The 15,628-nt window shown below is 39.8% G+C and overlaps 1 protein-coding gene across 17 annotated transcripts in view; it reads right to left on the reverse strand.

Moving 5' to 3' along the window:
* The window catches only part of CDK19 (cyclin dependent kinase 19), a 192,368-nt gene that overhangs the window by 70,866 nt on the left and 105,874 nt on the right, over positions 1–15,628 (reverse strand). For all 17 annotated transcript variants that reach the window (XM_064289742.1, XM_023542799.2, XM_064289782.1 and 14 more), the window contains one exon: positions 20–130. In XM_064289742.1, coding sequence (XP_064145812.1) covers positions 20–130 — 111 coding nt within the window. The remainder of the gene's footprint in view (positions 1–19; positions 131–15,628) is intronic.

Below are 15,628 nucleotides of genomic sequence, written 5' to 3' on the forward strand. Positions count from 1 at the left end.
TACAGTGATTTGAACTTACCCATAAATCGTGCTCTGCGTAATCAAACAGCAGCCACACCTTGCGGTCACTGTGAGAAAGGAACACCTTCTGCAATGCGATCACATTTGGGTGCTTCAATTCTCGCAAAAGCTAAATCCAAGAGGGAGAGAGGGGTCACTGTTTTGTTAGCAAGGAGAAGGAGATGACGAATTTCTTATAATTTCAAAATAAAATTTCTGAAAAAATTAGAAAATCCAGATAAGGAAAAAAAAGTCATCCAAAATACCACTTCTAAGAGATGTTGTATTCAGTCCAGTTGATTCCCATTCATAGCGACCCTGTACGGCAGGGTGGAACTGTGCCAGAGGGTTTTCTAGGCTGTTACCTTTGTGGAAGCAGATCAGGCAAGTCTTTTCTCCCGAGGGGCCGCTAGGTGGGTTTGAACTTCGCCAACCTTTCCGTTTAGCAGCCAAGTACTTAACCATTGGGCCACCAGGGCTCCGCTAAAAGATAAACTCTGTCAACATTTTGGTGCATATTTTTCCAATTCTTTATGTGTATGTGTATGTTTTTAAAATGGGATTATACTCTAAACTTTAGGTCCTCAAACTACTCCAAATATTACAACCACCTAGAGATCTTTTTAAAATTCCAAAGCTCGGGTCACATCCTAAACCAGTAATTAAATCACAACCTGTGGGGTAAGACAGACACATCAGTATTATTTTGAAGCTCTCTGGGGGATTCTGACGAGCAGACAAGTTTAGGAACCTCTGTGCACATATTGCATTGTATCCTTTTTCCACTAAATAAATCCCAAACATTTTTCAAGTCATTAAAAATATATTTCTAAAACATGGATTTTAATAATTATATGGATTACGAAGTAGCCTATGGATTCTATTACTTAGACACAGATTTTATTTCCAGTGTTTTCCATCAATGAACAATGACGCAGTGTAATGGCTTAAAGTGTGAACTCTGGAATGAGACTTGGATTGGGATTCAAAGTCTGCACCTAACACTTTTTAACTGTGTGACCTTGACTAAGTCACTTGACCTCACTTTGCCTGTTGCCTGGTTTATGAAATGTGAATTAAAAAAGACTCACCACTTCACAGGGGCTGCCCAGTGGTAAGCAGCCAGTTAACATCACTGCCATTATTATCAACATCAACAGCACAATGAACATTTTTATAGCTAAATCTTTATACACATCATCCATTAGGATAAAATCTTAGAATTATTTGGTTAAAAGGCCCATATTTTTAAGACTTTTGAAACATAGTATCAAATTATCCAAACTCCCCCCCCCCGCCAAAATTTAAAGAGACTCTTACAGAAGTCCCAATCCATGGCCACTGAGTTGATTCTGACTCATAGCAACCCTATATAGGATAGAGTAGAACTGCCCCACAGGGTTTCTGAGGCTGTAATCTTTACAGAAGCAGACTGCCACATCTTTCTCCCGTGGAGCAGCTGACCCTTCTTCCAGTTCACAGACGAGCACTTAACCACTGAGCAATCAGTGCTCCTTGGTTACAGAAGTCCATCACCCCAAAACACTCAGAAACACTGAGGCAGGATTAGAAAGGATGAAGTTGTTTTCACTCAGTATCTTCAAGTCACAAAAACAAAAATTTAGCTTCTTTTCTGAAAAGCTACCTGAATCATCTACCAAACCAGTTGCCATCAAGTCAATTCCAATTCATTGCGACCCTACAGGACAGAGTGGAACTGTCCCATAGAGTTTCCAAGGAGCGCCTGGTGGATTCGAACTGCCAACCTTTGGTTAGCAGCCATAGCACTTAACCACTATACCAACCAGGGTTTAGTCATCTACCACATAAATATCAAAAGCATTTTTTCAAATGGTAGTTAACAGTTCCTCTTCTCTTTCTCTGCTGCTGGGAACCTCTGTGGGCAGCTTCTTAAATCTAGGTCCCAAACATTAGGGATATTATTTTATTCATACTAGTGATTTAGGAAATAATATTGGAATCATTATTCTCTGTCCTTGAGCATAGAGAATGTGACCCAGCTGGAGCTGGGCACACAAAGGGCTCACAAGGACTCACAAAGACACATCCCTGAGGTATAAAGACAACAGCTAGGATAATCTTGGAAAACACCTTTCAAGGGAAACTTTCACCTAAACAAACCAATCAAACAGAACATAAAAGACTTTCCAGGCTTATCTTTTTCCATTAGCATTTAGTGAATAGAAAATTTATTGGACTAATAAAGACCCTCTTGACTGTGGTTATAGAAACCTGATTGTTAAGAAAGATAAATGAAAATGTAGGATCACTGTTTCTAGCCAATCTGTGAAAAGGTGAAACTTTCAATGGTTTTGGCCATTTTTGTAATGTTAATATGTACTGGTCATTCTGTAATAGTTCCTTGTACTAGTGCAGACATTGCTCTAGTAGCAAATTGTCTGTTTTCCCATTTTTATCTATTTGTGATAGTTCCTTGTCTTGGGCAGACATGGCTGCAGCAGCATGCTTATCTGTTTTCCCACTTTTGCCGTTTTGAATTTATGCTGAATAAAACTTTCTTTTTGCTTTACTAAACTTTGTGATGTTTTTACCCTACAACACTAGGTTTCATGAAAGTAATTATTTTTTCTTTAAACCTAGATGTTTACTCTTGGATAAGTTACTTAACCACTCTGAGATGCAATTTTCTCATCTTTACAATAGCTGCTATTGTAAGGTTTTCGCTGGCCAGTTTTTTCAGAAGTAGATCACCCAGTCCTTCTTCCTAGTCTTAGTCTGGAAAGTCCACTGAAACCTCTAGCATCATGGGTGACCCTGCTGGTATTTGAAATACCGGTAGCATAGTTTCCAGTATCACAGCGACATGCAAGCCACCACAGTATGACAAACTGACAGATTCATGGGGACATCATAGAAGTATATAAGGGCTTTTAAAAAAATTGAGATTGGGGTGCCTGGTATGTCTGAAAAGGCTGGTTCAGGCTTGGGTCCTACTCCATTTTGTTATTTCTGCATTAACCCTTGCAACCATCAAACCCTTACGTACATAACCAAGGAAACTTTTTTTCCTGGGGTTAAACTAAAGACATGGAAAGAATGTTCCTAAGGGAGGGTCTTGACACAAAACCCTTGTCAGAAATCCCCTCAGCCACCCTCAGGAAATGTTTTAAGAAAATTACCTTATGACTACCCTATGAAGAAGTTCTACTCTGCAACATGGGACTGCCCTGAGTCAGAACTGATTCGATGGCAACTGGCAGTGGTGATGGTGGTGGCAATAGTGAGAGTAAGGGAATGAGTCTCACACTCACTTACAAAAATAGGTGTGGCGAAGAGGTTCTGGAAATAGACAAAAGGAATAGGCCTTCACAAAGTATGATGTTCAAGCTGAACGCTGATAATGAGGAGACCAGATCAGCAGATGAAAACAGCACTTGGATATAGCAGACAGTTGCTTGATAAAATATTTAGCAACAATGACATTAGCTGCTCAAGGTGAAAGCCTTATAAGTACGCCTGCCTTCAGCTGTCCTTAGCCAGGGTTTAGATTTAATAGGTAAAGAGAAACATACTTAATTTGACAAATATTTTGAGCGCCTTTTAAATATAAAGCTGTGTGGATGTTACAAAAAGGCAGAAGAAAAGAAACTTCTACTGAATACTTTCTATGTGCAAGATGACTAGGTATACATTTTCTCATTTAATCCTTATAACAGCCCTATGATGGACACAGGATAAAATAACTGATTTAAAAGATAATATTGGAGCCACTATTCCCTGTTGTTGAGCATAAAGAATGTAACCAACCTGGAGGTGAACTCACAAGTACACATCAGCTGGGCCCTGAGGTATGAAGACAATAGCTAGGACAATCTTGGACAACATCTTTTAGGGAAACTTTCTCATAAACAAATCATAAGCAGAGCACAAAGACTCCACTCTTATCTTTTCCTATTAGCATTTAGCGACTAGATTTGTTGGACCAATGAAGACCCTCCTTACCGAAACCTGTAGGATAATTAAGAAAGAAAGACAATTCGAAATGTAGAATCAGAATGAGCAGTTTCTAGTCAATCTATGAAAAGGTGACGCTTTCTCAATGGTTTTGTCCATTTGTAATGTTAATATATACTGACCATTCTGTAATGTCCCTTGGACTTGAACAGACATGGCTCTAGCAGCATGCTTGTCCGTTTTCCCACTTTTGCCTCTTCAAATATATGCCGAATGAAAGTTTTCTTTTTGCTTTACTAAAACTTCTGAAGATTTTACCCTAGAACATAACTTGACTAAAGTCAGACAGAAAGAGAAGGGGTTTGGATTTAAAAAGGTCTGCCTGATTCCAAAGTCCATGCTTTTCCCATTACAACTGATATCCTTGTCTTGCTTCCTACAATGTAGTGAGGACATATAAATAGACCAATGAGGAAGAGAGAAATAAACTGCTTGCACACTCTGAGACAGGGTTAACTGTGCTGGTGGCTGAACAAAAGAGCTTTTAAAAGATTATCATCTAGAAGCTGGATAAACAGGAACCACACCCTATAGTGAGACAGATAGGGTTAACTGTGCTGGTGGAACAAAAGAGCTTTTAAAAAGATTACCATCTAGAAAGCTGGGTAGACAGGAACCCACCCTGTCAACATAAGATAGGATTGGGGCAGCCCGTGAATTACTATCTCCTTCTTAGTGTCTTTCTAGTCTCCTCCTCCTTTGCAGGCTTCGTATGCGCAGAGAAGCCGAGTGTGACTGCTGTTTGACCTTCCTTAGCCCTCCGAAGATGGCAATGTAATGCCAAAGATCAAGTGCGTGTGCGCTATATCCCATAATAAGTGATGCCAAGGGCTGCCGAGAGGACTCCATCTTGAATATCAGCAGGTTCCATCTTAGATCCCAGATACGTGTGCAAACTAATTAACATACACCACCATTCTGAGAAGTACCCGCCCCTTGAAAGAAGACCACTAAATATTCATTACTCTCTTGTCTCCACTGAACCCATGTAAGCCCTAGCCTTGCCTCCCTTTCCGAGTCAGTCTTTTGGAGAGGCTTAGATCCCCCTAACTCCTTTTGCTTGACTCAAGCAAAATAAAGCTTGCTGAAGATAAAGTCTGTCTTTCGCGTTTATTCTTACTCGGGAAAAGACAAGGACTCTTTGTGTCAGACTGGCAGTTGGTAACAATACCTTTAAATGAGTAAAGCTTACCTCGAGTGCATGTGCTGGAATCGTGTAAGATCTACTACTGGCATCTGATCCATCTGTGGAATCTTTATAGATTACTTCCCAGTTGCCTACTTTTCTACTACATTGCTAGTTCCTCAATTTCATCATTTTCTTGGCTTTGTACCTCAGCTCTTGCTCCTCACCAAACACCTTGAAAACCTTGCTGGAAAGTGCTCTACCAGCTAGAATTTGGACATTATTCCAAGATACGACTCCTAGTGTTCTCCCTCCACCCGTATGCCCTGGGACACAGTAAGAGGTACGAGCTAGGACAGGGTGGGCTGTCCCAAGGCCACCTGCCACTTTTCACAACCTGCCTCAGGGTTCTATCCATATTAGCTGTTGGATCTAGGTGGGAAAGCCTCCCTTTCCGGGGAGCTGTGATTAGGAGGGTTCTCAGCTATCAGCTCTTATCTCTGTTGCCACTGCCTAGGAAATGCTTTAGTGGTTCCTTTAACAGTACTGCTTCTTGCTTCAGATGCAAGCATTAGACAAAACAAGCTTCTAATTAATGATAGAATTAGTGAACATTTCATTTTGGAACAATGCAGAGCTATATCTGGTTAGCTGCTTTTGGACACTTGAGGCTTCCTGACTCTGTTGAGACAAGTTCAATGATTTGCTATAGCTGCCATGGCCACCTTTGAGCAAATCAGAAGCCTCCGCCAAGACTCCACCCCAGCCCAGCCCATCCTGCCCCGAGGTTCCCCACCTCGCTCGCAGCCCGCCAAGCTGCAGCTTCTAACTGGGTTTGGCCCAGCCATGCTGCGGCGCTAACCGCAGTTTGAATTTAGTGCCAGAATCCTGAGCTTGCTCAAACCAAGATTTTGACGCATGTCCAGGACCTGAAGAACTGTGTCCTCAATCTGTCCTTGGACATGAACATCACCGACATGATTCAACATCCGGACTTCCAAATGTGGACATGGGAGGTCTAAGAGCAGAAGAATTCCGGGCACCAAACCTAACGCCCAGATGCCACCGGAAATAAAAAGCTCCCCAACCCTCTCATATAGGGAGCACGTGGCCTTAAGGTCGCTAGGCCCCGCGTTGCTCCTTGTCTAATGGTGCAGTGGTTAAGCGCTCAGCTGCCAAGCGAACCCACCAGCTGCTCCACAGGAGGAAGATGTGGCAGTCTGCTTCCATAAAGATCACAGCTTTGGAAACCTTACAGAGCAGTTCTATTCCATCCTATAGCCTCTAAACCATTGCCGTCAAGTCAATTCCGACTATAGTGACCCTATAGGACAGAGTTGAACTGCCCCATAGAGTTTCCAAGGAGTGCCTGGTAGATCTGAACTGCCAACCTTTTGGTTAGCAGCCCTAGCTCTTAACCACTACGCCACCAGTGTTTCCCCTATAGGCGATATGAGTCAGAAATGACTCAACGGCAAAGCGTTTGGTTTGGTGTGAAGGGATCTTGCTGATTTGTCTCCCTCTTTCTGACTCCTTGATGTTGATGAACTTAAGAGAATCTACCCAGCTTTTTTATTTTTACCCAAAATATGGAGTCCCTGAGTGGCAAAAACATTTAAGTACTGGACTATTAACTGAAAGGTTTGCATTTCAAATTCACCCAGAGGCACCTCAGAAGTAAGGCCTGGTGATCTTCTTAAAGGTCACAGCCTTGAAAACCCTGTGGAGCAGTTCTGCGCTGCACACATGGGGTTGCTATGAGTTGAAATCAACTGAGGGCAACTGACAACAACAACCCAAAATATGTTCTCTTCACTTCCTGCAGTGAATGCAAAAGTGAAACCCCACTTTGGCATCTGAGCTAGGCTCACGGAACAGCGACACGGGCAGACTCCCGACCTCCGGACCCCACTTGTCTGGGAAAAGGGATGTCACAAGTAGCAGTATTTCATCGGCATCTCTAAAGCTTATATTCTCTGTGACTACAAATTGTCGATCCCTCTATAATGAACCCATTTTAAGTTCGATGTTAAAAAATTATTTCGAATAAGTTATACATTTACATGGTTCAAAAACCAAAAGTACAGAAAATGGTATACGTTGGAATGTCTCATTACACTCCTGTTCCTAGTGACCCCATTCCTTCTTGTCGCCCAGAGGTAACAATTTTTATTAGTTTCTTGTTAATCCTTCCAGTGTTTCTTTATGCAACTAGAAGGAAATATGAATATAACATGCTAATCCTCCCATTCTTACACTGTTCTGCACTTTGCTATCTTTTTTCTCACTTATTCTACCTTGGAAATATCTCAATATCAGTATATAAAATCTTTCTTGTTCTTTTTTACAGCTACATGGTATTTCTAGGTTACCTTTTAATATGGCATACATGGGAGAAAAGTGTAAATTTGGCAACTACATGCATTTACTAGGAATTTTTTCCTAATCTCCAAATTCGTATTTTCTAGTACTACAATATACACATCCATTTCTGTGTACTCATTACACTTTTTCTACCCGACAAGTCTCTGTAAGTCACTAAATACCAATGTGACAGGAGATTAAGGCAAAGACATTCTTTTGTCTCTCCTAATTCATCTTTCACTCTACAGTAAGAGTGATATTTCAAAAATACAAAACGGATCGTCTCCAATCTTAGGAACAGGTCTGAGAAACCAAAGTAAGAGATAAGGCAAAGATCAAATAATGAAAAGCACTGTAAAACATACGGAAGTGTCAAGACAGGTTCTCTAATATCACTGAGAACACATTGCAGTCAGTGGGCTGGTGAAGAAGCCAGCTCTTGTAAAAGGTACCACACTTGGTCCGACCACCGAGAGAGTGGTGAAGACATTTCAGACAACTCTCAAATGTGGCCTCGCTGCATTATCTGTATTTTACATGTATTTGTATTAGTATATTTTTACGCTATTTTAACTCTTTCCATCTGCCCCCCATTAACCATAAACTTGAACAAACACAATTTTTAATTTATTGCTATATCAACAAAGACTAGCACAACGCCTGGCACACAGAAGGTGCTTTTTTAGTGATCTCATCCCTTTCATGGATTTAAATGTCACCTACAAGCATTAACTCCCAAATATTTACCTCTAGCCCACACACCTTCCGTGGACTCCAGATATATGTATCCAACTGTCTCTTCAATATCTCTACTTGGACATAGGCCAAACTGAGGTTGGGATCTCCACTCCTCTGCGCCCCATCCCAACAGCTGCTTTTCCCCCATCTCAGTAAAGAACAACTCTATTGCTCCAGTTCTCAGGCAAAAATCCTCATCTGCCCCATACTACACTATCAAACATGCTACAGATCTATATCCCTGATCTACAATTCTGAAGAGCTCAGAAAACCAAAAGCTTTCTTCATCATTAGTTGCTGTGGAGTTTCCCTGACTTATGGCAAACTCTTGTACAACAGAACAAAACACTGCCTGATCCTGTGTCATCCCTATGATCAGTTAAAAATTGAACTGTTGTGATCCATAATGTTTTCATTGTCTGATTTTCAGAAGTAGATTGCCAGGCGTTTCTCTCTAGCTCATCTTAGCTGGAAGCTCCACTGAAACCTGTTCAGCATCACAGCAACACGCAACCCACCTCTGACAGATGGTGGTAGCTGGGCATGAGATGCACTGACGTGGAATCAACCAAGTCTCCCACTTGGAAGCTGAGAGTTCTACCACTGAACCACCACTGCCCCTATAAAGGCTTTCTAGTAACTTAGATAGGAAAATAATTGTACTTCAAGGGTAAAATATGCATTGCCAAGGACACTGTCATGGATTGAATTATGTCCCCCCCAAAATGTGTATATCAACTTGGTTAGGCCATGATTCTCAGTATTCTGTGGTTGTCCTCCATTTTGTGATTGTAATTTTATGTTAAAAGGATTAGGGCGGGATTGTAACACCACCCTTACCCAGGTCACCTCCCTGATCCAAGGTAAAGGAAGTTTCCCTGGGGTGTGGCCTACACCACCTTTTATCTCTCAAGAGAAAAAAGGAAAGGGAAGCAAGTAGAGAGTTTGGGGACCTCATACCACCAAGAAAGCAGCACCAGGAGCAGAGTGCATCCTTTGGACAGGGGGTCCATGTGCCTGAGAAGCTCCTTGACCAGAGGAAGATTAAGGACAAGGACCTTCCTCTAGAGCCGACAGAAAGAGAAAGCCTTCCCCTGGAGCTGATGCCCTGAATTTGGACTTGTAACCTACTAGACTAAGAGAATAAATTTCTGTTTGTTAAAGCCATTCACCTGTGGTATTTCTGTTATGGCGGCACTAGATAACCAAGACAGACACATTCTTTCAGGTTGTCAGATTCTATTTCTATGGAAGCTATTTGACCACTCTGGGCATGGTTGATAAGGGATAGCCACCAAAAAAAATGTGATAGCAATGCAGAGTAATTCTTGTACAATAGGACATTATATGGATGTTGTGCTAACACCATATCATATACAGGCAGTCCCTAGGTTACTAATATCTGACTTACATAGTCATACAACCTATAATTAAGAACCAACCCCCATAGAGCCTGTTATATTAAAAATTCAATCAATGCCCCTGCAAGCAGCAGTCAAGAAATCAAACGGTGTATTACATCCAGCAAATCTGCCTCAAAAGACCTCTTTCAAGTGTTAAAAAGCAGAGAATATCACTATGAGGACCAAGGTGTGCCTGACACAAGCCATCGTATTTTCAATTGCCTCATACATGGTATTTTCAATTGCTTCATATGCATGTGAAAGCTGGACAATGAATAAGGAAGACCAAAGAATTGATCCCTTGGAAGTATGGTGTTCGTGAAGAATATACCACGGACTGCCAAAAGAACGAATAAATCTGTCTTGGAAGAAGTACATCCAGAATGCTCCTCAGAAGCGAGGATGGCAAGGCTTCATCTCACATACTTTGGACATGTTATCAGGAGGGACCAGTCCTTGGAGAAGGATATCATGCGTGATGAAAAGGAGTGTCAGTGAAAAAGAGGAAGACGCTCAATGAGATGGACTGACACAGTGGCTACAACAATGCGCTCAAGCATAGCAACGACTGTAAGTATGGCACAGGTCCAGGCAGTATTTCATTCTATTGTACACAGGGTCGCTATGAGTCAGAACCAACTCCACAGTGCATAAAAATAACATACCGAAATATTAATAGTAGTTATTCTAGGTGGTGGGGTTAGTATGTGCGATTTTTAGATCTATTTTTCCATGTATTTTCTATAATTAGCATTGCTCTTATAATTAAAATAAATAAAAAGTACACACAATTTTCCTAAAGAAAAGCCCTTCTCTCTGGAAATCTACCTGCCAAGAGAGCATACTATCATATACTACCTCAGCTTCTTCTTTCGCGGTTGGTCTGAGAAGAGACACAATGAAAGGAGATTGGTCATGCTTGTACTTTCCATAACTCATGGCAAAAATAAAATTTTAATAATGGACTCCAATCTCTTGTCTCACAAGTATTTGTTCAACATGACATCATGCAACTACAAATAGGCTTTAATCATTTCTAAACAGCAGTTAAGTACACAATGATTTTCCTGTGACTCACATTAAATGGTGACATCTCCTGTGCCAAATACTCACAAAGTAGTAACACGATCCCAAAGGAACCTAATAAAGAATGTGCGATGGACATGCCAATATTTTTATCTGATATTCTTTCCCCATTATGGAAGAAGCAAGTTTTGCCTCAATTTGTGTGTTCATTTCAATATTCCTAATATATAAATGTTCCTGTTACAAGGATTCCCCTCGAGGACATATAGGTGACTGTGAAAAGTGTTCACTTTTAAATGTCCTGAACATTTAAACAGTCTAAAGCTCTAATCCTAAACTTTTTTCTCTAAATCACCATTTAGGATCCTGGCTCAATTTGTTGAGCCTTGTGCTAAGCTAAAAATTCAGAATCCGGTTGTATTTTTATCTACACATTTTTTCTCTTTTAATCTCCACTTTCTGTTCTCCAAGTCTCTGATGCCCCCATGGGTCCCAGATTCCTTTTTCAGGGTATCAGCACCATTAATATCTGAAGAGACGACTTGAATGGAAAGGATCCTCTTTATATAACCCACTTATCTCAAAAGTAAATTCAATTTTCTATTCTTAGTTGATCTGTTACAGGCAACGATATGACTCATTTGACTATTCATCTTTCTCATTATTGAGAATAGTTGTCGATTGCTTTATTTTAGAAAGCACTGAATGTATCATTTTTTAATTGCATGATCCCTCTCCCCACTCCAAAAAACTGAGGATTAATGAAGCAGTATATTTTACAGTAAATAGAGAATTCATCAAACTCCAAAATACCCTAGTTTCCTAAAATTGAAATTTAAGGGTCAGCATTTTGAAATTTGACACTTTCATAACTATTATGGCTTTGTGGAAGCTGGTCTTTACAAGCACATCAGTTACATTGTAACATTCCAGCAGGTGGCACTCATACTCTGAAACGGGGTCTATATAGAGATATTAACCCAGATGGCCCTGGTTCAAGGTGGACCTAAGTTTTTTTGCTTTATTTCACTCTAGTGACACTGCTTAGGTATCAGTCATAAGCTCAGGAAGGTCAATGTTCCCCCATTGCCACCCAGAAGAAGTGACAGGGAGGCAGCAGGTATAATGCAAAAGGTACAGGTTTTAGAGTTCAGAGACCTGAGTTTGAGTCCTGACTCCACTACTTACTAGCTGTATGACATAAAGCAAGTTGCTTAACCCCTCTGAGCCTCAAGGAAGAATAAAAACATTTACTCACAAACATGCACAAACATTTTCTGTAAGGAATAAATGAATGTAAGTATATTAAGTGCATAACAATGCTTGGAATATATTAAGCACTTGATAAATTATAGTTATGACTCATAACCACCACCATATGCAAGAATGTTATGAAGACCAAAGAGATAATATATGTAGAATCTGGCATATGGTTAAGTTCTTGATAAATAATAGCTGTTATTATTGTTGTTGTTGTTTTTAAGTGAAAAAAACTAACCACTCAGGCAGTCAGAGATACTTGCTAGAGAGACAAATGCTATGATGGGGAGTGCCATAGCATTTTCTTACCAAAGTACCTAAAACACTCCTTTAGTGTGTTTTATAATACTCCTTTAATAATACTGTAAAGGGTCCTGGTGAAGCAGTGGTTAAGTGCTCAGCTACTAATCAAAAGGCCGGCAGTTCAAACCCACCAACCACTCCAGGAGAGAAAGATGTGGCAGTCTGCTTCCATAAAGGTTTACAGCCTTGGAAACCCTACGGGGGCAGTTCTACTCTGTCCTACAGGGTCGATACGAGTCAGAATCGACTGGATGGCAGTGGATTAACTAACAGTATGGAGCAGTTCTACTCTGCACACATGGGTTTGTCATGAGTCAGAACCAACTCGACAGGAACTAACAACATAATAATATTATGCCTATATGAAAGTTATTTCCCTTTCCATTTTCCAATGAATAATCTGGCTTCTTTTCCTCTCTGACTTCAAGTATTGCAGGTACTTGGTCTGAAAAAGATATCTGAGATAAAGCAAGGTCTGTAATATTCACATCCTCCTGGCTATGATAGTATATATAAATATATATATATACACACACAAACACACATATAGTACGAATATTAATCTTTTATATAACATATTCCACATGAAAAAATTGTACATACTTATTGTAAATCAATAGTAATCTGTATAAACAATATTTAAGTATATAAAATAAAACAGATGCAAACCAAAACAAAAAGTTTACAAATTGAAACCTTAATTACCTAGAATTCTCTGGAGAGTTCTAATTCATTTTCTGATTCATTGAAGGTCAATCAGAAAACCTTTACTTGTTTCAGCTCTCCTTGCTAAAAATCTTCCTACCTTCTTAATTAAAACATGCAAATAAATTTGTCTTTGAGCATTTTTTTAATGCCTTGGGATTTCAATAAGCAAGCTCCTAACAAATGTTTGGTTCTTGCTTATTCTTTTCTCTCCTTGAAGTAAGGGGGGGGGGAGGGGAGCGGGGAACTGTAACAACTTTAACTCCTTATTTAGATGCCAGCTTAAAATGAAAAAAAAGTATTGACTTATTCTCCAAAATTCTGTCACGGGTCCTCTTTTCCTTCTACTCTGTTCTACAGTCTCTCTTGCCATCTTATCCAAGTACCTCAGCTTTTGCTACTACTTCTATGGAAAATCTCAAATCTCAATCTCTAGCCCCACCCTGGCTCCTGGACTTCTGGCATCGATATCCAACTATCTGTATATACATCCACATGGAAATTCCACTGTACCTCAAAACTCACAGATCCAAAACTGAATATTACTTGCCCAATTCTACTCCCTAGCATGTTAAGTATCCCTGCAATTATACCAATCTTTCATGATCAAAGAGGCAGGCCTCCAAAGCCTTATAATCACATTACCATTTATCAGTGTTCAGTCACCAAGTGCTACACACTCTGCCTCTTAAAATATCACTCATGAATTCTCACCTAGATAATTAAAATGGACCCTTAACTAGTATTTACACATGTGTTCTTCTCCGCCTGGAAAGATCATCCCTACCCTATTTGCCTGATTAATGCCTACCCGCCTTTTAGAAAGAATCACTTACCACTTCTTCTAAGAAACCTTTCCTGAAATTTCTAAAGTGGGTGCCTCTCCAGTCACAGAGACTTCCTAGACATATCCAAACACCTCACAGGATTGTTAAAAGGCTTGGGACTATAGTCTCATAGGATAACTTGGTCAACTGGCATAACAGTTCATAAAGATAAAGCTCTATATCCCAATTTGGTGAGTAGTGTCTGGGGTCTTAAAAGCTTGCAAGTGGCCATCTAAGATATAACTACTGGTTTCTACTCATCTGGAGCAAAAAAGAATGAGGCAAATCAAAGACTCAAAGAAGAAACTAGACCATAAGACTAATAGCCTACATGAACCACAGCCTCTTCTAGCATGAGACCTGAAGAACTAGATGGTGCCCAGCCACCACTACCTACCGTTCTGACCAGGGACACGATAGAAGGTCCCCAAGAGAATGGGAGAAAAACATAGAACAAAATTCAAATTCCTAAAAAAAAGACCAGACTTACTTGAGGAATCTTCTTCAGGCTTATGATTAGATTCCTTGAGAAATCTTATTTAATTTTGTTTGAAAGCTGCTTGTGAGAAAGATAACAGGCAGTTTTAAAAATACTTTTTCAATGTGGAATAAATGTCATCTAACCAACATGTTTGAAAACCAAATCATGTCCTACTGATTTTATTACTCACTCAACAAAACTTGCTGAGTGCCTACTTTGTGCCAGGTCCTGTGCTACGTGGCTTTATATATATTCATCTGGAAAGAAAAGAGACGTGCCCTCTGTAGTGATGGAAGTCTGGCAGCAGATTTAGAATGAAGTAGGGGTTTCAGCTGATATTTGCTCTCAGAAGATGCGTAGAGAAGGAGTTCTTAGAGCCAACGTGTTGCTGGGAAAAAGAGGGAACTGGAATTACAGACAGCATCCTAGCAGGCATTCTCATCATATCATGAGTGCATTGGCTCAAGGAATCTAATCATAACTAATCAAGAAAAATAACTTGAGCTTGCTATTTAATTAATCAAAATAAATTGGTAATTTTATCCTATGTGGCCACACTAAACCTTATTTTTACCTCAGTGTAACCTCAGGCTATCTGGCTTTACACCTAGCTCATACCTTTATAACTTATGCTTCTGAATTACACAATTGGCCTTTTCTAAATAAAGCAGGCAACCAGGTGGAACACTTCTGGTATTATCTCTTTCCCTCCCTCCTAGACCATGTTGCTGGGGCTCTGTGGCAAGAGGGAGAGACACTGGCTTTCTAATGACACTTCTCTGACACGTTGGATGCTCCTCTTTTTAGAACCTCCAGTATTATCAATGGTCTGACACACCACCCCAGATTCTACAAGAAATGTACTAACATTTATAATTTATAGCTAAGGGTTTTGATTAATTATTAATGGATAAATTACTAGTACCAATGAGTCGCTGTATTTCAGATAACTATGCTTCCAGAGAAGATAAACACAGTGAAGTCAAGGTTCAAATAAATTAATCATTTTTAGTTCCCAGGGAACCTCCCTGGAATTTTAACAGGAGTAATAAGGAAAGCTTCTAAATAATCTGACCAAAGTACAATCCAGGAAATGTCTACTATATTGTTTCCACTAAACAGAAAATTCATTTCCTTCCTACTCTGCTAAGAAACCTTTATATGAGTTATGAGAAAACACAGGGAGGGATGAGTTTCCACAATGAAATAAATGGTTTCTTTTATATTAAGCATTCGCTAAATTTAACCAATAAATCCTAAAAATAGTATTCCCACTAAGGTTAACTTAAATTTTTTAAAAAGAGTTACATTGTAATACACATGGCTCTTATGAAAATTAAAATGGTCAGAAAAAGAACCTAGAAATCACTAAATTATAATTTTGAAAAATAATTCACAA

Source organism: Loxodonta africana, chromosome 1 (assembly GCF_030014295.1).
Source record: "Loxodonta africana isolate mLoxAfr1 chromosome 1, mLoxAfr1.hap2, whole genome shotgun sequence".
Classification (NCBI taxonomy): Eukaryota; Metazoa; Chordata; class Mammalia; order Proboscidea; family Elephantidae; genus Loxodonta; species Loxodonta africana.